The sequence below is a fragment of the Capra hircus genome, chromosome 21, assembly GCF_001704415.2.
Source record: "Capra hircus breed San Clemente chromosome 21, ASM170441v1, whole genome shotgun sequence".
Taxonomy (NCBI): domain Eukaryota; kingdom Metazoa; phylum Chordata; class Mammalia; order Artiodactyla; family Bovidae; genus Capra; species Capra hircus.
This window is the reverse complement of record NC_030828.1, coordinates 44,434,296-44,458,331: the sequence shown is the minus strand read 5'-3', so window position 1 is coordinate 44,458,331 and position 24,036 is coordinate 44,434,296. Positions and strand designations below refer to the sequence as shown.

The window sequence follows — 24,036 nt, the reverse complement described above, 5'->3', positions numbered from 1 at the left end:
GCCTCATCCCTTTCCCCCAAAACTACAAACTAAGATCTGAAAGGACAAAGATTGTGTCTTTTCATCCTAGCACCTTTGACAGTAGTTGGCACACTGAAGGCACTCGGTTGTTTAATAAGTATTAAGAAATAAATACATAAACACTAAACAACAAATACATCCAGGTGGACATGTCTAGTTGGTAAGTTGAAATTATGATTGGAAACTTAGAATAAGAGATGTGAGTTGAAGGTATAAATTCAGGAGTTATTAGTCAAGAATGGCTGAAGTTACGAAGGCTAGATACCCAGAGGAAACAAAGATTCACATGCCAGGGGGAGAAAATGGACTAATTGATGGGGCTGAGATGGTCGGGAAGAAAATGAGAAGCGTTCCCAGAAGCTGAGAGTTTTAATGGAAAGGGTTAGAATGATCATTAAGGCAAAATACTGAAGAGAGGTCAAAAAGACTGCAAAGTATTGGATTTGGAAATTAGGTCCTCACCGTGTGGAGGTTTTGTGAGACCAGGGCTAATTTGACTAGAAGAGCAGTGCTAGAGCAGACAGGAAGGTAACATGCTCAGGTGGCCAGAGAGCTCCGCTCTCTGTAGGATACCATGTCTTCTGAGAAAGCAGAGGCATTGAGTCCATCCAAATCTATTTGTAGAAAGGCTTATTGATGGGTCTGAAGGGGTAACAGCTGCTAGTGTTGATTTCTTGGAGATGTGGGAAGCAGTGTCACTTACTGAGCATAGGGGTGGAAATGTGGTTGAGGCTTGAGACAGGAAAGGTTTGGAGTAGTTGCTCAGGGGGTCAGAAGGGGAGCTGAGCAGATCGGCCAAGGACTGTTGAATGATTTTAAGGATCTTATGCAGTTTGGAGACCAGTAATTTGTAGTGGATAAGTGCAACAAGCAGTTGTGACTTTTCTCTAGCCACACTCAGCTCAGAAAGCAAAAAATGTCGATTGAATTGATCCTCCAGGTGGGAATTTGCAAGTCAGGTATGGCAAAGAGCAGTGAGAGTTAACAAGACGGGTGAGAAAGGCATTGGAGTGACATCGAGTGACTTATTTTTGGTATGGTAGATGAAAGGCAATCTAGTTTCCAGAAAGTATATGTATGTATAATCAACCATTGATTTGACTGCTGAGTATACTGGGTATAATAATGGAAATAATTCACTGCAGGACTTCCAAAATTATTTGTTGTGGTTCAGTTGCTAAATTGTGTCCAGCTCTTTGCAACCCCATGGACTGAAGCACATCAGGCCTCACTGTCCCTCACCATCTCTAAAATTATAACTGGCTGTAAATCAACTGTACCTCAATTTTAAAAAAATGCTTTTTTAAATCCTAACTGAGCTAGGAGTAAAATAGATTTAAAATTTGGCCAGAACTAGTGAACGTAACAGAATTTCTGTCTGTCTCATGGGGTTTTTCACTGATTGTACTGTAATTCCCTAGAAATAGTTTCTTAGCACTAGTACGGTTTGTGCCTTTCTTTCAGGGCTGCCTTGAGCCAGAAGAATAGGGCCTGGGGGCTCACTGTAAGGACTAGGCTTTTCTGCAAGCCAGAACCCCTTAGGTTTCGAGCAGAGGAATGAGTTCTAGTTTAGTGGTATCGCTCCAGTGGCCCTGTATGGAATATAGATTGAGGAGGCAAGAGGACAGAAGCAAGAGACTGGTTGGGAAGCTGTGGCAATAATCAGTTACTTTGCTTCCTTTTTCCTCCTCCTTCCGTCAGTCTATCTCTGTACATATATTTACTTTTCTGACAAGAGATAAACTGTTTTTTAGGAGTGTCATAAAGTGGATACTGGCTTCCCTGGTGGTGCAAAGGTTAAAGTGTCTACCTGCAATGTGGGAGACCTGGGTTCGATCCCTGGGTCGGGAAGATCCCCTGGGGAAGGAAATGGCAACCCACTCCAGTATTCTTGCCTGGAGAATCCCATGGACGGAGGAGCCTGGCGGGCTACAGTCCACGGGTTGCAAAGAGTCGGACACGGCTGAGCGACTTCACTTTCACTTGCTTCCTTCTTCCTCCTCCTTGCGTCAGTCTATCCCTGTACATGTATTTACTTTTCTGACAAAAGATGAACAGTTTTTTAGGAGTGTCATAAGGTAGGTACTTTAATGTGTAAACACATCAGTGTACTAAACTAGTAGTGAATGTCGTCTTTACTAATTACACATGAATTAATCTATCAGCAGTAGGGCAGTGTCTTTATATTTCTAAGGATAGTGTATTTATGTTGCTTAATCCATTTCCTCTGCCTGGGCTTTCTCTTGACCATGACACAAATGTTTAACCTAGTAAGTCTTTGACAAAAGAAAGTACAAAGTTTATTGACCCAGATAAGGATTAAACTGATGAATGTAGTCTAATTAGAATATCCTCAAACTGACCTGACTAGTTGCACAAAGTTAATTAAATGTTAATAAATCACAGTTGTTTGCTTCACTCCTCCCCTTAATAAAAGCTACCTAAAATTACTTACTTTTCTCTAAACCAAGAAGATACTCTGCTTGCAAAATCTGCATGTGTGTGTGTGTGTGTGTGTGTGTGTGTTTACTCAGTTGTGTCCGGTTCTTTGTGACCCCATGGAATATAGCCTGCCAGGCTCCTCTATCCATGGGATTTTCCAGGCAAGGATATTGGAGTGGGTTGCCATTTCCTTCTCCAGGAAGGTCAGTGTACATTGTATATAATTAGCACTAAATTTACAGAAATTCCCTGCAGTCCAGGGTTAGGACTCTCTGATTCCACTGCAGGGGGTGGGGTTCCATCCCTGGTTGAGGAACTAAGATCCTGCAAACTGCACAACAGGGCCCAGAAAAGAAAGAGGAAAAAAACCCCACTAAATTTATAATAAGATATTTTATTAAATCTAAGGTACAGTTGATTGGAAGATATATTTTCTTACATGTACCACTAAGGAAAAAATACAGCCAACTAAACTATTAATTTGTCATCAATTACAGGGCATCCTTATTTCAGATATATTAAAATCTGGAAAATATGCATCTGGAATTGATGAAATATGATATCAGATTATCTTTTTTAACTTAATTTTTTAAATTGAAGTATAGTTGATTTACAGTGTTGTGTCAACCCCTGCAATACAGCAAAGTGACTCAGTTATATAGTAGTGAAAATAGCTCAGTTGTGTCCCACTCTTTGGGACCCCATGGACTATACAGTCCATGAAATTCTCCAGACCAGAATACTGGAGTAGGTAGCCTTTCCCTTCTCCAGGGGATCTTCCCAACCCAGGGATCAAACCCAGGTTTCCTGCATTGAAGGTGGATTCTTTACCAGCTGAGCCACAGGGGAAGCACAAGAATACTGGCCTGGATAGCTATCCCTTCTCCAGCAGATCTTCCCCACCCAGGAATTGAACTGGGGTCTCTTGCATTGCAGGTGGATTCTTTACCAACTGAGCTATCAGGGAAGCCCATACACATACGACATTTGTTTTTTCTTTTCCATTGTGGCTTAACCTAGGATATTGAATACAGTTCCCTGTGCTATACAGTGGGAGCTTGTTGTTTATCCATCTAGATTATCTTTCAGCGAAAGTTTTGTATTGATATGGGAGATGATTTTATTGGCTGGCAAACCCTTATGTATGTGAAACAAATCTTGTGGTCAGACAAAATAATCCTTCTCCATAGGCCCAGGAAATGGAAAAAAATTGAAGTCTGAAGTGTATATGGGAACTGACCATAGGAACATGCACTATCAAAATGAATGCTTCTGCTGATATTTAGCTAAAGTTCCTATGAGATATGAAGAGGAAGAATCAGAATCTTACCATCAGCATTTTGCTGTGACCACATTTGTAATTGATGTACATTTTCCTGAGATCATTTCTAGAACTCAGTTGTTAAAAGAATGAAAGAAGCAAATGGCAGATTGAATTAATAGCTATTAAAGCTATTATATGGGATGCTTTAGTAAAGCATACAAGAAGAAAATTTATAGAAAGGTTAGAAAGAAGTAGAGGAATAAAAGCAAAGGAGGGGACTTCTGGGACTGATGGAAATGTTCCATATCTTGATTATGGTGATGATTACAAGGGTATAATCTATGTATTTGTTAAAACTTTTCAAATTATATCCTTAAAATCTGCATTTCATTATATGTAAACTGTACTTAAAAAAATAGAGTACAAGACCAAAAGTGAGATATAGGAGTATAGGAATGTATAATAGAGGTATACTTTTTGTATATAGGAATATTTTATTGATGAGTTGCAATTTTAAAAAGCCAAGTGTTTTACTGTCAGACTCTGATGCTGGGAGGGATTGTGGGCAGGAGGAGAAGGGGACGACCGAGGATGAGATGGCTGGGTGGCATCACGGACTCGATGGACGTGAGTCTGAGTGAACTCTGGGAGATGGTGATGGACAGGGAGGCCTGGCGTGCTGCGATTTATGGGGTCGCAAAGAGTTGGACACGACTGAGCGACTGAACTGAACTGAAACAAAGCAAAAAAAAGGGAAATAGTGGGTGTGGTATAAAAGGATACTGAAATGGAAGACAGAGAAATATGTTAATAATTTGAAATAATCTTTAATTGGAAGAATAAATAACAGCTGTTCATATGTAGAAATCCTGAAAGGTGTGTTTCCAGATTAATAGTGCAATGGTTAAAAAAATAAAATAAACCTGAAAGTTAAAATGTACTTAGAGATATGAAGTCTGGCAAAATGTTTTATATAATCATTAAAAAGAAAATATTAGCAACTGAGATAAAGTTTTGACAGAAAAATCTAGACTAGCATTCCCTCATATGGTTTTTAAGGATTATTCTGAAAATTGTTTTGATATGTCTGTGATAGGACATGGGATTCTGTGTTTTTTAATAAGCATTCAAGTTGAGTCTTACCAGGTGTGTCTGAGAAATGCTAGACCAGGCAGTGAAAACATAAATGAAGAACTGCCAAGATTGTTATTCCAAAATCCGTAAGATAATTTTATTAGTTTCCTGGGGCTGCTGTAACAAGTTACCACAAACTTAATGGGTTAATACAACAGAATTTTATTCTCTCATGATTCTGCAGGCCAGAAGTCTGAAATCAGTATCACTGAGCTGAAATCAAGGTGTTGGCAGGGCCATGCTCCCTGAGGCTCTAGCGAAGAATTAGTTTCTTGTCTCTTCCAGCTTTCTCGTGGCTGCCTGCACTCCTTGGCGTGTGGCTTTACCACTCTAATCTCTGCCTCCTTAGTTAAGTTGCTTTCTCTTCTTTTGTCTGTGTCAAATCTCCCTCTTATAAAGATATGTAATTGTATTTAGGGCCCTTCTGGATAGTCCAGGATAAACTCCACATCTTTTTTTTTTTTTTTTAACCATATAAGGTGACATCCACAGGGATTTGGATGTGGATGTCTTTGGGGGAGCTATGATTCAACCAACCACAATAAACTTCTTAAGAGTGGCCTCAATATGAGTAAAAAGAAATAAGGAAACAGATTTCTTAAATTAGAATTAAGGTAAGGTGTTAGAGAAGAGGTAGGAAACAGTTTGAAGACCTGATAAGACTAAATAAAAGCAAGAAAACCAAAGAATAGAGTACTCTCTAATGTCTCCAATATTGCGGAAGCAATGAAGTTATTGGAAAATGAAAAAGAAAACTTTGTAATTCAGGACAGCCTTTAAATTTCTTTTATCAGACAATGGCTACATGTAGTGGAGTACAATAGTGATTTTTAAAACATTTTAATGTAAGTTTATAGTGTTAAAAATATGATTGCTGATTGAAATTTAATTCAGTATAAACATTAAAGTTACCAATAAAGTTTTTGTTAAAGGCCATCATAGATAGTGTCATGCATTTTAAATAATGATTCATTTCTTCTGTGACTGTTAAGTTAGATTGTAATGGTATTTATTTTTAAAAAATATGTCTACTCAATACAGAACCAGTAGTGCAAAAGTGAAATAGTATTTTACTTTCATTACTAATAAACAACTCTATTTAATGAGAAACTTCACAAAATTCATCTTTTAATAAGTGACAAGATTTCTTAAAGGCTTTTTTCCAATTTTATAAAATTCATGCATATTGTGGAAAGTTGGGAGAATAGAAGAACATAGAAGAAAATCCACTGCAACTCACATTTTGTTGTGTTTCCTATACATAATAATTTTATGTATGCCGTTTTTAAAAATATAATTGAGATCATAGAGTGAACAATTTTGCTTCTAGCATTTTTTCCATTTGCATCGTAATTGAAATTTGAAACACTAGTGATTAGGTAAGTTTCCAAAGGCAATCCTGCTTTTACAGCTAGAGTATTTGAAGCAGGCTAGTTAGTTAGATTTTTAATATTTTGTATCTTTGCATCTGGCTAAGACTTGATTTTATCTTTTAGTGTATTAGCTTTTGTAAATCTCCAAATTACCTTAAGATGTTAGAATGTTAATCTGTTTAAAAGGGAAGGAAAATGATTGATATTTAAGAATAAGTAAAATTGTGATTAGAATTATAAGTGACGTCTTCTCGTAGATGAGTAAATAGAAGCACTAAATAGGGAATATACCCAGTTCTTCTAATGTACTAAAGCTGTAGAGTAAAATTTAATACATATCACAGGAGTTAATAATTATTTGTTAGCATTTTCTTAGCACTTTGCATATATAATACATTTAACTGTTATTTATTTTATTATATATTCCTAAATTAAAATAAGCAATGAAATTTAAATGATTGGCCATTATTCGTTTTATTATTTTTCTTATTCTTAAAAGTAGATAAGTTTCTTAATTTTAGGACACTTGAACTTGTAAAGGACTATCATTTTGGAAAATAGTTTACTAGTTTACTTTTTGGGTGAAACTATAGTAAATCATAGTTAGCACATTGACTCATTCAAAGGATAGTTGAATGGTGTAGAATGAAAATTGATTAAGATAACATACCCAAAGCACCTCCCCCAGAAGATAGATTAAATGAACTTGTGTACTTGTTAGATCTAAGATTTGCTATTTTCGTTTTGTTTTTGCACTGTCTTATTGTCTAGGAGAAGAATGAATTTGCATAAAACCTATAGAATTTTCACTGAGGTATTATTTTTTTGTAGCTTAAAGCAATAAATGTAGATCTTCAGAGTGATGCTGCTCTGCAGGTGGACATTTCTGATGCTCTGAGTGAGAGAGACAAAGTAAAATTCACTGTTCACACAAAGGTAAATGGGAGTTTTTAACTTGTGTTATTTTAATTATTGTGCTGTTATATATGTAATAGTACACCGACTAGAATTTTGGTTTTCAACATAATTAGAAATTGTATTTTAGTTTATAATTCACTGCTGCTTGTTATCTTTCATTAAAGACTAAGTTTAGAAAATAAGGTATAAAATGTTCATAGAAACTTTTATAGTCTAATCTTAATTTTTATTTGAGAAAATCTCTGTCTTTGCAGAGTTCATTGCCAAATTTTAAACAGAACGAGTTTTCTGTTGTTCGACAACATGAGGAATTTATCTGGCTTCACGATTCCTTCATTGAAAATGAAGACTATGCAGGTTACATTGTAAGTATTGAGGTTCCATTTTAATCCTATTTTCTAGGAACTTTTTGGATACTTATTATGTTTGGAAATTTTATTCAACACTTCTAGTGAACTGATGTAATTTTTAAAAAAATTGCCAGCTATAAAACATAATTGACTGCCACCTTTTATCCCAAGTTGTCTTGTTTGGGAGTGTGGTGATATCGATATGTAACGCTCCCTCATTTAAACTTAAATTCTTACTGTTTACTAGAATTGAAATGGGCTTGTCCTGGGGGGTGATAACTAAGGAGATGTTACAGACCGTATTGGTCTTGAACCCTTAGGTAGACAGCTGTTTAGAGTTGGAGGGCTCCTGAGAGGTTATCTAATGTGAATATGCACCAGTGGTGTGCCTCAGCTGTGGACCACACTCAGATTTCTGGAACTGTTTCATTTGATTTCCTTGAAATCATCCTGACCTGATTCCATCTTTATCCCTGTGGCCCTTACTCTCAGTCATTTGCCTTTTTTTTTTTTTCCCTTTCTACAACTCCAGTTTGGTACACAAGTGGCAGTGCTTTTGTTGTTGTTAATTGCCAGTTTTTATAAAGAATACAACTGAGGAACAGCTCAGTGGAAAAGATGCATAGGATGAGACATTGGGGTGAGGGGTTGGCACAGGACTCTCATGCCCTTTCCAGGATGTACCACCTTCCATTTTCCCATCATGTCAGTGTGTTTACTAGCCTGGAAGCTCTCCTGTTTCCACCCCCTTCCCCGTCATCTTCTTTTATGGTGTTATACTTTACTGCTTTTTTCTCTCGTAGACTAAACACTCCTCAAAGATCAAGACCATGTCTTATTTATCTTTATCTGCTGGTCTTTCAGCATCACCCCTGGCACATGGTAGATGTCGTGTGTTGGCAGCAATGAATATGTGCCAGTCTGTACTTGGTGCTTCCTTCCCTGTTGCTTTCCTTGGTATAATCCTTTTCTTCTGGTCATTGCTGTTTTAACTTAGCCCTACTTACCTTTCCTTCTGTTTATTTGCTATCTTTGCCTTTCATCATTTCCCTTTCACAGTTCTTACTTGCAGGCTCTTCCTCTAAGATAGATTTTTTTCTTATATCATTCCCTTGAGTGATACGTCTCTTTTAGACCTTATGTTTTTATTTAAAGTAAGTGCTTACTTTCCCCCTCACTGTGGGAGAATAGGGGGAGGTTAGTCATTAGTCTGCCTTATTCTCTTGTAGTTAAGTCAGTGCTTTCTGCCTCTGGTACACTCCAGTCATACCATTTACATACTTTGGAAAAAATAGCATGCATATTTGCAACACATTTAATTAGCGTGTCAGTTCAGTTCAGTCGCTCAGTCGTGTCCGACTCTTTGCGACCCCATGAATCGCAGCACACCAGACCTCCCTGTCCATCACCAACTCCAGGAGTTCACTCAGACTCACGTCCATCGAGTCGGTGATGCCATCCAGCCATCTCATCCTCTGTCATCCCCTTCTCCTGCCCTCAATCCCTCCCAGGATCAGAGTCTTTTCCAGTGAGTCAACTCTTCGCATGAGGTGGCCAAAGTACTGGAGTTTCAGCTTTAGTATCATTCCTTCCAAAGAAATCCCAGGGCTGATCTCCTTCAGAATGGACTGGTTGGATCTTCTTGTAGCCCAAGGGACTCTCAAGAGTCTTCTCCAACACCACAGTTCAAAGGCATCAATTCTTCGGCGCTTAGCCTTCTTCACAGTCCAACTCTCACATCCATACATGAACTTAGAGCTTAATGTGCATATACATTTGAGAGCTCTAGGTTGTCACATAGGAGTCTACAGACTAAATAAAGTTTGGGTTCAGTTCAGTTCAGTCGCTCAGTCGTGTCCGACTCTTTGGGACCCCATGAACCGCAACACGCTGGGCCTCCTTGTCCGTTACCAACTCCCAGAGTTTACCCAAACTCATGTCCATTGAGTCAGTGATGCCATCCAGCCATCTCATCCTCTGTCGTCCCCTTCTCCTCCTGCCCCCAATCCCTCCCAGCATCAGAGGCTTTTCAAATGAGTCAGCCCTTTGCGTCAGGTGGCCAAAGTATTGGAGTTTCAGCTTTAGCATCAGTCCTTCCAGTGAACACCCAGGACTGATCTCCTTTAGGATGGACTGGTTGGATCTCCTTGCAGTCCAAGGGACTCTCAAGAGTCTTCTCCAACACCACAGTTCAAAAGCATCAATTCTTCAGCGCTCAGCTTTCTTTATAGTCCAACTCTCATATCCATACATGACCACTGGAAAAACCATAGCCTTGACTAGACTGACCTTTGTTGACAAAGTAATGTCTCTGCTTCTTAATATGCTATCTAGGTTGGTCATAACTTTCCTACCAAGGGGTAAGCATCTTTTAATATCATGGCTGCAGTCACCATCTGTGGTGATTTTGGAGCCCCCCAAAATAAAATCAGCCACTGTTTCCACTGTTTCCCCATCTATTTGCCATGAAGTGATGGGACTGGATGCCATGATCTTAGTTTTCTGATTGTTGAGCTTTAAGCCAACTTTTTCACTATCCTCTTTCACTTTCATCAATAGGCTCATTAGTTCTTCACTTTCTGCCATAAGGGTGGTGTCATCTGTATATCTGAAGTTATTGATATTTCTCCCAGCTTGATTCCAGCTTGTGCTTCCTCCAGCCCAGCATTTCTCATGATGTACTCTGCATATAAGTTAAATAAGCAGGGTGACAATATACAGCCTTGACGTACTCCTTTTCCTAAAGTTTGGGTCCTACTGATCTAATACCAGAATATAGTGCTGTGCTCTGTTTCTTCCTTGATGTTAAGGACCTCAAGAAACTTAATTTATAGACTTAATCAACTTCTCTAACCTTAATTAGGATATTCCTCATTCATTCAGGATGTCGTTAGCTCCCTCAGACAGCAGTCTGTTTTTGTTTTTCTTTTTTGAGAGGGAAATAAAGTTTATTAGAGTGGGAGACACTGTTAGAACAGCGGGCCAGCTCAAGGGAGAACCGATGAGACAACAGTCTTTTATAGTGGCAGTAGTGCAACTACTGAAAGAAATAAAAATCTTTAAAAACTAGTGGTTTAGGGGACTTCCCTGATGGTCCAGTGGTTAAGACTGTGCTTTCACTGCAGGAGGCGTGGGACCTATCCCTTTTCGGGAACTAAGATCCTCCTGCTGTATGGCACGGTCAAAACCAAACAAAACTAGTGATTTTATTCTGTGACAGATCCCTCCAGCACCACCAAGACCTGATTTTGATGCCTCAAGGGAGAAACTACAGAAACTTGGAGAAGGAGAAGGGTCTATGACAAAGGAGGAATTCACGAAGATGAAGCAGGAATTGGAAGCGTATGTGACTTTTGTTGTTATTTGTGCTTGTTTTTATGCCCTTTTTTTGTTTGGTTGGTTTTTGTTTTTGTTTCTCTGCTCTCTGATATCCCATGCTTTCAATCATTTCACCACAGTGACCCTTTCTGGAAGATGCAGGTTTAAGCCATACAACCAGTGTTAACTATCATGATCAGAGCCCACAGGAAAATTATAGAATAATTGTCTGCATTGTAAAATTCTTTAAATTGCTGTTTTAAATAAACTCTGAAGATTGAAAACAAAAGATCCACAAGTTCATAAATGATAGTAGAAAGGGAAGTAATGACTTTTTAAAGTCATTATGATCTACACATGTAGATCATTTTATTTTTATTTACAAGGCCTTAGTCATTAACCCACCTGGTTCTCTTGTTTGAACAAGTGCTTACTACCAAGATTTCTGTTTCTCATATAAGTGTGCACTAAGCAACTCTGGATATTTTCTTCTTTCTTTTTCAAAAAGTGTGTGTGTGTGTGTGTGTGTGTGTGTGTGCGCGCGTGCGTGTGTGTATAATTTTCCCACTCTTCTTTTGTCTGCCTGTGGCTTCTGCCTGAAGGGAAAAGAATAGGAGCAGAGCAATGAGAGAATAGTTTTTTAGTGTTTTTTATTAAATGATTATTAGTTTCATATATACTAGACATATATTAAATTCTTGAAAAAATTCTTTCATTGTTAGCATATTCGCTGAAAATAGTTTTTCCCCTTCTCTTGAACATTTGAAATAATTTTGGATTGTTGCATATTGTTTTTCTGTATTTTGAGAGTTAAACAAGAAAATAGCTTTCCTTGCATTACCATCACCTCCATCACTTTTTCTGGTCATTTCTCCCGTTTGTGCATTTCCTTTTCTCCTCTTCCACGAATTTCAGTTTTTAAGCATATATTCATGCTGCTACTAGACTCTTCTTCAGAATGCTAAACTCTTGACAAGGGAAATTAACAAAGTGGGTCTTCTTTGTTAAAGTGTAAGGTGACAGATATTTTAAGAATTCTGTCAATACTGAGTGCAAGCAGTAGCCTAATAGTGGACAGGTACAACTTCTATGGTTTACAAGCCTGACAGCTGGAAATGAGCAGCGCACATTAACATTGAAAGAATCTGTGGTTTTCCCGTGGCCCTGATCATGATTCTTTTGTGGTCTGGTTAGGGGTTGGATAACAGAGAACCTTGGGTTTATTCTACTGCTACCTCCATCCTCTGCATCCTTCTTTTTTGTCTTCACTGAATGACTACCCTCACAGAGATCAAACTTCTCCCAACATTGGTCCTGCTGGTTTGCTGGTATGTAAAACTTAACCTCCTCACACGTAGTTGAAGCAAGAATATTAGGCCTTTTCTTTGAGTGTTTTTTTTTTTTTTTCCCCCAAACTGACATGTATTACTGTAAGATCGCTGTGGTTCACTGATGATGTTAAAATGTTTTAAACACAGTTCTTCAGTATAATGGAAAACACTAGTCTCTCCATCGTGTGTTTCTTTCTTGTGTGCTTGGGTCTTTAGATGAAAATAGTTATTAAAGTTGAAAATATGTTTACTCAGGTTTGTTTTATTTATTTGTATGAAGGTGTTTAAAAGCAGTAATTATCTAGGAATTGAATCATTAAAATTGTATGCTATAATTTGTAGTATACTTTCTCTGAAGCTAAAAACAAAAAGCCCTATAGTTACCTTTAACATCAACTTTCATAGGAAGAAAGGTTCATAAAACTTAAAAATATTAATGTTTATATATAACAAATACTATTAACTAGCATGAAGTCTTTTCAGAGCTGGGTTTTATATATTTTGTTAACAGTTCAACTAAAACCTTTGTTTACATGGATTATATCTTTGTGCCTCTAGTTTTGCATTTAGAATAATTCCTAGTATTTGCTTAAAAAACTGTTGCAGGTGTTTTTCTGCAGTGTTTTACCTTTAATTTTGTGTATTATTTCTAGTGAGTATTTGGCAATATTCAAGAAGACGGTTGCAATGCATGAAGTGTTTCTGTGTCGTGTGGCTGCACATCCCATTTTGAGGAAAGATTTAAATTTCCATGTCTTCCTGGAATATAATCAAGATGTGAGTATTGAATTGATCAAAGCAGTGATCAAGGTTTATTTTTAAAGAGTCATTGGAAGGAGAAGGGAGTTGTTAGAAAAGACTTAAGGCCTTATAAATACATTTTATAAAATGCTCTGATTGTTCAAGGCAGTTTAATATGACGTTTTTAATGATGATACAGTATTTCAGTAGAACTTGAGTAGATTAATTTTTTAAATGATGCTAAACTATGTTACTACATGAGATATTGATTTTGATCCTGAATTGTGACCTTCTTAAGAAATAGGGCTATTAAATTGGTTAATGTTTCTTAAATTTGAGTTTGGAGGCTTCTGAAGCCTTATGGAGAATTCCAGAGAAGTTCTTGAGCTAAAGAATTCCCAGTTAGTTTTGGGTTGATCATTGACTCTTAATCTGTTTAACCTGCCTCCCTCAGTGCTGGTTGCTACTAATTTTCCTCCCTCCCTTCCTCAAGAGGTTTCTTCATTCGTGGTCCTGGAAAAAATCTTTTTAGTGGATGGATGATACAGATCTTGGAGTCTCTATTTGGATGACAAGATTAACTCATAATTTTAGCAGAAGAGAGATGTTTCCTAACCTTCATTCATTTCTTCCTGTGGCATCAGTGACCACCCAGGACCTCATCTCACCCCCAAGTTCTTAAGCCCTGATACTATGGACTCCAAACATAGCCTTCTGTCCCCACGACTCCCTTTTTCCCTGTTCCCACTGCAGTAGTTCTTTGACTCACTGCTGCATCTAGACGCTTGACTTCCCCTGCACTTTGACCCTGTCAGGAGCTCTTTTGTTTTTCTTTCTTATCTTGCCTTGAGTGCCTGCTCTGTCACTTATAGCAGTGTTATGACTTTAGACAGCTCTCTCTCATTTTCCATTAAAGCTAATTGCAATAATTCTTCTTGATCAGATAATGACCTTGTTCACTGGGAGTGGACACCAATCAGAAAGCAAACACCCAAACCTCCTGTATCCCCCCCATTAGCTTTCAACCACCTTGGCAGCCACACTCATTTAATAGCTTTCTTTTCTTTTTTCTTTTTTACTTCCTCCTTTCCGATCTGGTTGCCTTTTTAAAATTTTGCTTGCCTGACTGCCCTGGCTGGAACCTCCAGTACAGTGTTACATGGAAGTGATAAGAGCAGACATCCGTGTTCTGTCCCTGATCTTAGGGGGAAAGCACTCACTCCTTCACTATCAAGTGTGATGTTAAATGTGAGTTTTTACATAGATACCCTTTGTCAGCTTAAAGAAGTTCTATTCCTAGTTTGTTGAGTGTTTTTATCATGAAAAAGTACATCTGTTGAGATGATCGTGTTTTTTATTCTGTTAATGTGGTGAAGTACCTCATGCTTTTCCATTTTGACTGAGATACCTTTCTAGCTATGCTGACTCCCATGTTCTTGTGGATCTATGGGAATCCATCTTGATGTGTTCACCTCTTAACTCTATGGCTGCTTCCCAGTCTCCTTCATGGGCTTTTCCCGCCGTATATCCATTCATTTAAATCTGATTCTTTCAAGGTTCCTCATTGAGTTCTCTACAAGTCTGTAAGATTTCGAATTCTGTCAGTTCTCTCTAATACCTGCTTCTGTGGCTCCATCAATTCTAATATGCTATTAACTTAGAAATCTATGGGAATTCCTTGGCGGTCCATTGGTTAGGACTCTGTGCTCCCACTGCTGGGAGCACAGGTTTGATCCTTGGTCACGGAACTAAGATCCCATAAGCTGCATGGGACAGCCCCGCCTGGCCGCTCCCCCTGCCCCAACTCTATTACTCCTGAGGCCCAGCACTATTCATTAAATAGCCTCCTAAAAAACCTCCATTTAGATGTCCCCTCGGCCTTTTACCATCAGCTGAACCCTTCTTTTAAATCCATGCCTCCTTTTGTACTCTGTCTTATCTCAAAGAAGGCATCACTAACTCCCATTCCCTTCCACCATGAAAATTGCTGAGGACTCCCTACTGTCTGTTCCTATCAGGAGTCACCAGATTCTCTCTGTCTCATTTTACTGTGCATACTTGCTTCCATCACTAGACCTAAAGACTAGTCCAGACTTTCATAATCTTCGCCTGGGTTATTGAAGCAGACCCTGACTGGTCAGGCAACCTCCAGTCTTAGCTTTCTCAACCCCTCAGTCATATTGAGTTTCTTGGGTGCTTTGCTGATATCCCATGAATAGCTTTAACACTATACTTCACATATTGTATGTAATTATATGTTTGCTTCTCTCTGTCCTCCTCTGTACCATTAGTTACTATAAGAGTAGGGACCACCTGTTAGTCATCTTAATATTTGTAACACCCAGCACAGCATGTGGTTATAATATACATTCATTACGGTTTGTTAAATGAGTGAATTAGTGAAATAATTAATTTAAAAAATAAGGTTAAAAAAAAGCTGGAGTGCTTTGAGAGGCCTAAGATAGAGCAGTGAATTCTAACTGGGAATTTGAAAGGGCTTCATGAAGAGATGCCTTTTATTTTGAATATTAAAGTCTGAATAGAGTTTTTGGTGGGAGAGGAGATACCATTTCAGATACAGAGGAACCTAAGATCAGAGCCTCTTTCGAGAACAGTGTGGAGCATGAGGCTCTTTAGGGGTAGGGGTGGAGGTGGAAAGGTAACCTGAACCAGATTTTTTCAAAGTGTTGAGTATATTGCTAAGGGGATTGGCGTTCAGTCTCTGAACATTATGAAACTCCATAAACTTATTTAAGTATGGAAGAGATGCTCAAAGTGTGATTTTGGAAGGAAAAAGAAAGAAGTTGTAGATTGTGTCAAGATTTTTATTGAAAGGTATGGAGTTTTCATACTTTCATACCTTCACAGTTGGTCTCTCCCATCAGGAAGCTTCCATAAGTCTCTTATCTTTATCCATCAGAGGGCAGACAGAATGAAAAACATAATCAAACTGATCACATGGACCATAGCCTTGTCTAACTCAATGAAACTATGAGGCATGCCGTGTAGGGCCACCCAAGATGGATGGGTCATAGTGGAGATTTCTGACAAAATGTTGTCTACTGGAGAAGGGAATGGCAAACCACTTCAGTATTCTTGCTTTGAGAATGTGATGAACAGTATGATAAGGCAAAAAGATATGACACTGAAAGATGAACTCCCCAGGTCGGTACATGCCTAATATGCTACTGGAGAAGAGTGGAGAAATAACCAGAAAGAATGAAGAGACAGAGCCAAAGTGAAAACAGTGCCCAGCTGTGGATGTGACTGGTGATGGAAGTAAAGTCCAGTGCTGTAAAGAACAATAAAAGAACGATATGGCATTGGAGAAGGCAATGGCACCCCACTCCAATACTCTTGCCTGGAAAATCCCATGGACAGAGGAGCCTGGTGGGCTGCAGTCCAAGGAATCGCGAAGAGTCGGGCATGACTGAGCGACTTCATTTTCACTTTTCATTTTCATACTTTGGAGAAGGAAATGGCAACTCACTCCAGTATTCTTGGCCTGGAGAATCCCTGGGGCGAGGAGCCTGATGGGCTGCTGTCTCTGGGGTCACACAGAGTCAGACACGACTGAAGCAACTTAGCAGCATGGCATAGGAACCCAGAATGTTAGATCCATGAATCAATTGGAAGTGGTGAAACAAGAGATGGCAAGAGTGAACACTGACATTTTAGGAATCAGGGAACTAAAATGGACTGAAATGGGTGAATTTAATTCAGATGACTGTTAAATCTACTACTGTGGGCAAGAATCGTTTGGAAGAACTGGAGTAGCCCTCATAGTCAACAAAAGAGTCTGAAATGCAGTGCTTGGGTGCAGTCTCAAAAACAACAGAATGATCTCTGTTCATTTCCAAGGCAAACCATTCCACATCACAGTAATCCCAAGTCTATGCCCCAACCACTAATGCCGAAAACGCTGAACTTAAACAGTTCTATGAAGACCTACAAGATCTTCTAGAACTAACACCCAAAAAAGATGTCCTTTTCATCATAGGGGACTGGAATGCAAAAGTAGAAAGTCAAAAGATACCTGGAGTAAGAGGCAAGTTTGGCTTTGGAGTACAAAATGAAGCAAGGCAAAGGCTAACAGAATTTTGCCAAGAGAACACACTGGTCATAGCAAACACTCTCTTCCAAACAATACTTGAGATAACTCTACACATGGACATCACCAGATGGTCAATACTGAAATCAGATTGATAATATTCTTTGCAGCTGAAGATAGAGAAGCCTGATACAGTCTGCAAAAACGAGATCAGGAGCTGACTGTGGCTCAGATCATGAACTCCTTATTGCCAAATTAAGATGTAAACTGAAGAAAGTACGTAATACCACTAGACCATTCAGTTATGACCTAAATCAAATCCCTTAACAATTATACAGTGGAATATTGTACGGGAAGCAGTGATCAAGACCATCCCCAAGAAAAAGAAATGCAAAAAGGCAAAATGGTTGTCTGAGGAGGCCTTACAAATAGCTGAGAAAAGAAGAGATGCTAAAGGCAAAGGAGAAAAGGAAAGATATACCCATTTCAATGCAGAGTTCCAAAGAATAGCAAGGAGAGATAAGAAAGCCTTCCTCAGTGAGCAGTGCAAGGAAATAGAGGAAAACAATAGAATGGGAAGGACTAAATATCTCTTCAAGAAAATTAGAGATACCAGGGGAACATTTTATGCAAGAATGGGTACAATAAAGGACAGAAATGCTGTGGACCGAACAGAAGCAGAAGATACTAAGAAGAGGTGGCAAGAATAAACAGAAGAACTATACAAAAAAGATGTTCATGACCCAGATAACCACAGTCACTCACCTAGAGCCAGACATCCTGGAGTCCAAAGTCAAGTAAGCCTTAAGAAGCATCACTATGAACAAAGCTAGTGGAGGTGATGGAATTCCAGTTAAGCTGTTTCAGATCCTAAAAGATGATACTGTGAAAGTGCTGTACTCAATATGCCAGCAAATTTGGAAAGCTCAGCAGTGGCCACAGGACTGGAAAAGGTCAGTTCTCCGTCCAATCCCAAAGAAAGGCAATGCAAGAGAATGTTCAGACTACCGCACAACTGCACTCATCTCACACACTAGCAAAGTAATGCTCAAAATCCAAGGCAGGCTTCAACAGTACGTGAGCTGTGAACTTCCAGATGTTCAAGCTGGATTTAGAAAAGCCAGAGGAACCAGAGATCAAATTGCCAACACCCATTGGATTATCAAAAAGCAAGAGAGTTCCAGAAAAGTATCTACTTCTGCTTTATTGACTGTGCCAAAGCCTTGACTGTGTGAATCATAACAAACTGGAAAATTCTGAAAGAGATGGGAATACCAGACCACCTGACCTGCCTCCTGAGAAATCTGTATGTAGGTCAAGAAGCAACATTTAAAATAGAACATGGAACAATGTACTGGTTCCAGCATGGGAAAGGAGTACGTCAAGACTGTATATTGTCACCCTGCTTATTTAACTAATATGTAGAAAGCAAAGAACTAATGAGCCTTGTGTTGAAAGTGAAAGAGGAAAGTGAAAAAGCTGGCTTAAAACTCAACATTCAGAAAACAAAGATCATGGCATCGGGTCCCATCACTTCATGGCATATAGATGGAGAAACAGTGGAAACAGTGAGAGACTATTTTCTTGGGCTCCAAAATCACTGCAGTTGATGACCACAGCCGTGAAATTGAAAGACACTTGCTCCTTGGAAGAAAAGCTATGAGAAACCTAGATAGCACATTAAAAAGCAGAGACATTACTTTGCCAACAAAGGTCCGTCTAGTCAAAGCTATCGTTTTTCCATTAGTCATGTATGGATATGAGAGTTGAACTATAAAGAAAGCTGAGCACCAAAGAACTGATGGTTTTGAACTGTGGTGTTGGAGAAGACTCTTGAGAGTCCCTTGGACTGCAGGGAGATCCAACCAGTTCATCCTGAAGGAAATCAGTGCTAAATATTCATTGGAACAACTGATGCTGAAGCTGAAACTCCAATACTTTGGCCACCTGATGCGAAGAACTGACTCATTTGAAAAGACCCTGATGCTGGGAAAGATTGAAGGGAGGAGGAGAAAGGAGTGACAGAGGAAGAGATGGTTGGATGGCATCACCGACTCATTGCACTGAGTTTGAACAAGCTCTGGGAGTTGGAGAGGGACAAGGAAGCTTAGTGTGCTGCAGTCCATGGAGTCGGAAAGATTAGGACATGACTGAGCTACTGAACTGATGGGGTTTTAGGGAACAGATGAGAATCTGAGAGACTGTATAGATAGGAAAACCATGAATAGGGAACCAAGAAGAGGGAAAACTTGGAGGTTAGATTATAATAAGTACTTTTAAAAATATTTAATGTGCGGTTAGCAGAATATGTATGTAGAGAATATGATGTAGGCAATTGGAAATAGAATCTAAGATTCAGGAAAGAGCCGAGGCGTAGTGATTGAGATCTGCTAGTCACTTGCTTAATGGTGAGTATTGAAGCCGTGGCAGCAGATAAGGAAGTTAGATGAGATGTTCCTTCATGGGGCACTGCTGCAATAAGTGGTAAAGTCAGAGTTGACTGCTTCTCAGTTTTGCCTTTAGATATATACTATTCATGCCATTCAGAGTCATCTTTTGTGTCCTTTGTCTCGTGAGTTGCTGACCCCAAAATAGGTTGGGAGATGAGATTTGGAGGAGTTCAGAGTGAAAATTTTGCAAAATATATTTTCAGAGTTTCTGTAGAATCATATGATGGTATATTGTACTCCAATACATTTTACATGTTCAGAGAAGCTCCTGAGTGAATTTTTAGTTGACTTTATATTTTGTAGTAGTGTTTGACAAAGTATGATGAAAGGGCTCCTTAGAGCAGAATTATCAACTACACTTAACAATTTGGAGGGGCTTCCCTAGTGGCTCAGCGGTAAAGACTGCCTGCAGTGTGGGAGACTCGGTTTTGATCCCTGGATTGGGAAGATCCCATGAAGAAGGGAATGGCAATCCAGTTCAGTATCCTTGCCTGGAAAATTCCATGGACAGAGGAGCCTGGCAGGCTACAGTCCATGAGGTCATAAAGTGTCAGACACGACTGAGCGGCTAACACTTTCACTTTTGAGCCTTACTGTAGATCAGCTGAACCTGAATTTTTGGGGGTGGGGCCAGACTGCTTTAAGTTCCCAGAATTTGAAAATCACTGATCACACATAATGAAATTGCCACTTTATTAAGTTTAAAAACTGGAGTCCTGCTCTCTCGCCTCGGCGCTTCCAAGATGACCAAGAAAAGAAGGAACAATGGTCGTGCCAAAAAGGGCCGCGGCCACGTGCAGCCTATTCGCTGCACCAACTGTGCCCGATGCGTGCCCAAGGATAAGGCCATTAAGAAGTTCGTCATTCGGAACATCGTAGAGGCGGCAGCCGTCAGGGACATTTCTGAAGCGAGTGTTTTCGACGCCTACATGCTTCCCAAGCTGTATGTGAAACTACATTACTGCGTGAGTTGTGCCATTCACAGCAAGGTAGTCAGGAATCGCTCTCGGGAAGCCCGTAAGGACCGAACACCTCCACCCCGATTTAGACCTGCGGGTGCTGCCCCACGTCCTCCACCAAAGCCCATGTAAGGATCCAAGTCCTTAAAGACTGAAGAAATATTGGTGTCTCTGAAAAGACAATAAAATGGAAATTATACATTAAAAAAAAAAAAAAACTGGAGTCCTTTTGAGATTGCTGTTTTGATGACAGAGAATAAAGGAGGTATTAACTTCTCATTTGTAATCTTAAAAGAAATACTAACTTAAATTTACCTTTCTTTCAGTTGAGTGTGCGAGGAAAAAATAAAAAAGAGAAACTGGAAGATTTCTTTAAAAACATGGTTAAATCAGCAGATGGAGTAATTGTTTCTGGAGTAAAGGTAAGACACTATTTGGTTAACAGAGGTACTGCTTTGAGAATTTACTTCTTTTACGAGAGAGATACTTTGAGATTTTCCGATGTATAGGCAGTTATATTGGAATGAAAGAGAAGTTTGGATAGTAGACCTAGGCCTGGGAAACTGGGCCCCTTGCTCTGAGTTCCCCTCTTCAGAGAGCTCCTTTCTCTAAGGGGTGATAGGTCTGCAGCTCCAAGGGGATTTGCCAACCCAGAGCCCACACCCTTGTCCTCCAAACCAGACCATTCTCCTTATCTAGAACCCCACATTTTCTTGCCCAAATTCCGAACCTGCCTTCAAGTCTTGCCTGGACTTCCTCCTTGAATTCATCTGCTGGTGAGCAGACCGTGCCTCTGATGGCCTGTCCTCCATAGGTAGTCAAGGCGTAGAGGGCCAGCACAGGGAAGAGCAGTGTGCAGGATGGAATGACTGTCCGGCCACATGCACGGGAGGTCCCTCTGGGTGCCTTACAGAGTCTCAGGGTGGGGCACCGAGGGGCTGCCGCGGTTTGTACACTTAGCCTTGGCTTTACAAATGTTAGGGGCCGACTTGGGTTCAGATTTGAAGTTAGAAGAGCTGAGTTGAAGTTTTGGTTTTGTCTCACAGTAGCTACGTGACCTTGAGAAAAGTCACTTTTCTTTCTCTAAATCTCAGGTTTCCCATTTTGAAAACGTTAGTAATGCTACCTAGCTACAGGATTGTTCGAAACACTGAGTTAGATTTAGAAAGAATGAGATGCTAGGTATGCATATACTTATAATTACCTAGATAACACCTAGATTTTTCTTAATGATGGTCTGAAAATGGTACAAGAATTGATTTTTTAAAAAACTCTTACCATCAAAATATTGAGAAAAATGTTTATTGCAGAATGTATTTTCAAAGTTTATAGAATCATATGATGGTATATTATACGCCAATAATAATATTAAGCGAATAAGCAGTAAATAATGCTTTATCATCGTTGCCTGTTTTTATAAATATATCTACACTAAAACTTGGGTGTAAAGTTCTATTTGATTTATACTTTGATTTTGTAGAGACAGGTCAGTTGATATGTTGACAGTGCATCTCCTGTGGCTACTTTTAATAAAGAGTTGACATGGGAATTCCCTGGCAGTCTAGTGGTTAGGACTCAGCGCTTTCACTGCCGAGGGCCTGGGTTCAATCCCTGGTCAAGAAACTAAGATCTCACAAACCGTGCAGTGAGACCAAAAAAAGATTCAGGCTGGTTTTTGTTTTTATTTTTGTTTTTTCAGATTATTTTCATTTTGTTGCTACTTATGTTGAACTTTTTGATTAACATTAAGTATAAACCACTATATTGATTATGAGTTTGATAATTTTTATTAAAGTAATAGCTGACATTTTTTTGAACATTTGGAGTGTGGTGTTTGGTAGCACACATTTCATTAATCTTCACTACAACTCTGCAAGTTAGTTTTATCTCTGTTTTTACAATAGACCTCACCTGTACTAGTTAAGAAAACTAGTACACATGCATTAACAGATTTTAAGTCACATTTTGTCACACTAACTTTTGCTACTATGTTCTGTTAATATGGGTCTCAAGTTACATCATTTCAACTGGTGCTTTTTCAGTAAACAGTTGCTATTTTAGAAGGGAGGAAAGTAGTTCATTGTTTTTAGTTTTAATGGATTTCTAGCTTTGTTCCAAAAAAGATTGAAAACAGTGTTTAATACGAAAACTGCTCCCAGATAGCTAATTTGGCCAGGTTCCCCAAAGCAGTCAGAGAGGGCCAATGACTAAGGCTTGGCAGCATTCAGGAATGGTTCATAAAATGCATAACAGACCAAGAGAAGCAGATTTCTACTTGTCTGCCAGGCTTTTTTCCCTTTTTTTTTTCCCCTCAGAAGTAATTGATTGCTCCTACTGGAGGAAATCAGTGTGTTGGAGAAGCAGGATTGTAGTGGAAGAGCACAAGCTGGAATAGGTTCAAGTACAACATGGGAGCTTGGACCATATGGGAACATAAGCCTTCTGCTGTAGAACTGTGGAAGGTTTCTTACTTGATAGATGTTTTTGAGGTTTGAACTTGTTTTTGAAGTTTGAACTTACATGTTTTGAAGTTTGAACTTGTTGGTGAAATCAATATAATGTCTGATTATTAGAGGATAGCTATGCTGTTTAATGATGATCTTTTATGATTATAAGGGAAGCAAAGTGATTTATATATTAGACTAAAGCAAATAAGTGATATTTTCTTTTGATCCCATAGGATGTAGATGATTTCTTTGAGCATGAACGAACATTCCTTTTAGAATATCATAACCGAGTTAAGGATGCATCTGCTAAATCTGATAGGATGACAAGATCCCACAAAAGTAAGGTTTTTCTCTGTGGCTCAAGTTTGCATTGTTTAATGGAATAATTATCAAGTTGTTATGTTATTTACAGTTGTAAAATTCTTGATATAGGGCAGTGATTTTCAAACTATGGTCTATGAAGCTTTGATCTCAAGGCCTTTTTAAGCAAGTCTCTGAGAACAAAACTAATTTCATAATAATACTAGGATGATTTTTTTGTCCTTTTCACCATGTTAACATTTATACCAACGATGCAAAAGCCGTGATGAATAAATTGCTGGTGTCTTAGGACAAATCAAAGCAGTGGCACCAAACTGTACTAATAATCTTTGAATTCTTTCCCACAGTGCATTCAAAATTTTAAAAATTCAATTAAGAATGTCCTTGATGAAGCAGTGAAACTTATTACTTATTGAAAGTCTCCTCCCTCGAGTATACTTTTTTAATATGCTGAATGATGGATTGGGAGGTATGCATAAAGCACTTCGCATATGGATTATGATGGTTCTTTCTAGAAAAGCAACTGAGTTGTAACTGAACTGGCTGCTGTTTTTCAATACCATCAAGTAAAAATCTTGAAAGAACAACTGACAGACAAGCTGCTATTATGCAAACTTGTGTATTGGTAGCCATTTTATAAAAAATTAATTAAATGACCCTCACACTTCATGGAAAACTACTGGCAGTGTTTGTTGACAGTGATAAAAATCAAGGTTTCCAGCAATTATTAGAATCTTGGAAAACTTGTATCAGTCACCATGAGTTTGGTTTTCAGTAATTAAAGACTTGTCTGAGGAGACTGATGGTGATATTACTGAGTGTGATACTTTTTATATACTGAAGTGCATCTGCATTTGGAAGATGTGTGTGATTCATTGAACCAGTATTTTCTAAATAATCAAAATCATGTTAAGTA

The 24,036-nt window shown here is 38.9% G+C and overlaps 2 protein-coding genes across 3 annotated transcripts in view; both read left to right on the top strand.

The window, feature by feature from the left end:
- The window catches only part of SNX6 (sorting nexin 6), a 52,751-nt gene that overhangs the window by 8,321 nt on the left and 20,394 nt on the right, over positions 1 to 24,036 (top strand). For both annotated transcript variants that reach the window (XM_018066277.1, XM_018066276.1), the window contains exons 3-8: positions 7,066 to 7,170; positions 7,407 to 7,517; positions 10,723 to 10,844; positions 12,805 to 12,928; positions 20,679 to 20,774; positions 23,033 to 23,138. In XM_018066277.1, the coding sequence (XP_017921766.1) occupies positions 7,066 to 7,170; positions 7,407 to 7,517; positions 10,723 to 10,844; positions 12,805 to 12,928; positions 20,679 to 20,774; positions 23,033 to 23,138 (664 nt within the window). The remainder of the gene's footprint in view (positions 1 to 7,065; positions 7,171 to 7,406; positions 7,518 to 10,722; positions 10,845 to 12,804; positions 12,929 to 20,678; positions 20,775 to 23,032; positions 23,139 to 24,036) is intronic.
- LOC108638514 (40S ribosomal protein S26-like) lies at positions 20,105 to 20,570 on the top strand. Its single transcript, XM_018066278.1, has one exon. The coding sequence runs from the start codon at positions 20,137 to 20,139 to the stop codon at positions 20,482 to 20,484; it is 348 nt and encodes a 115-aa protein (XP_017921767.1). The 5' UTR covers positions 20,105 to 20,136; the 3' UTR covers positions 20,485 to 20,570.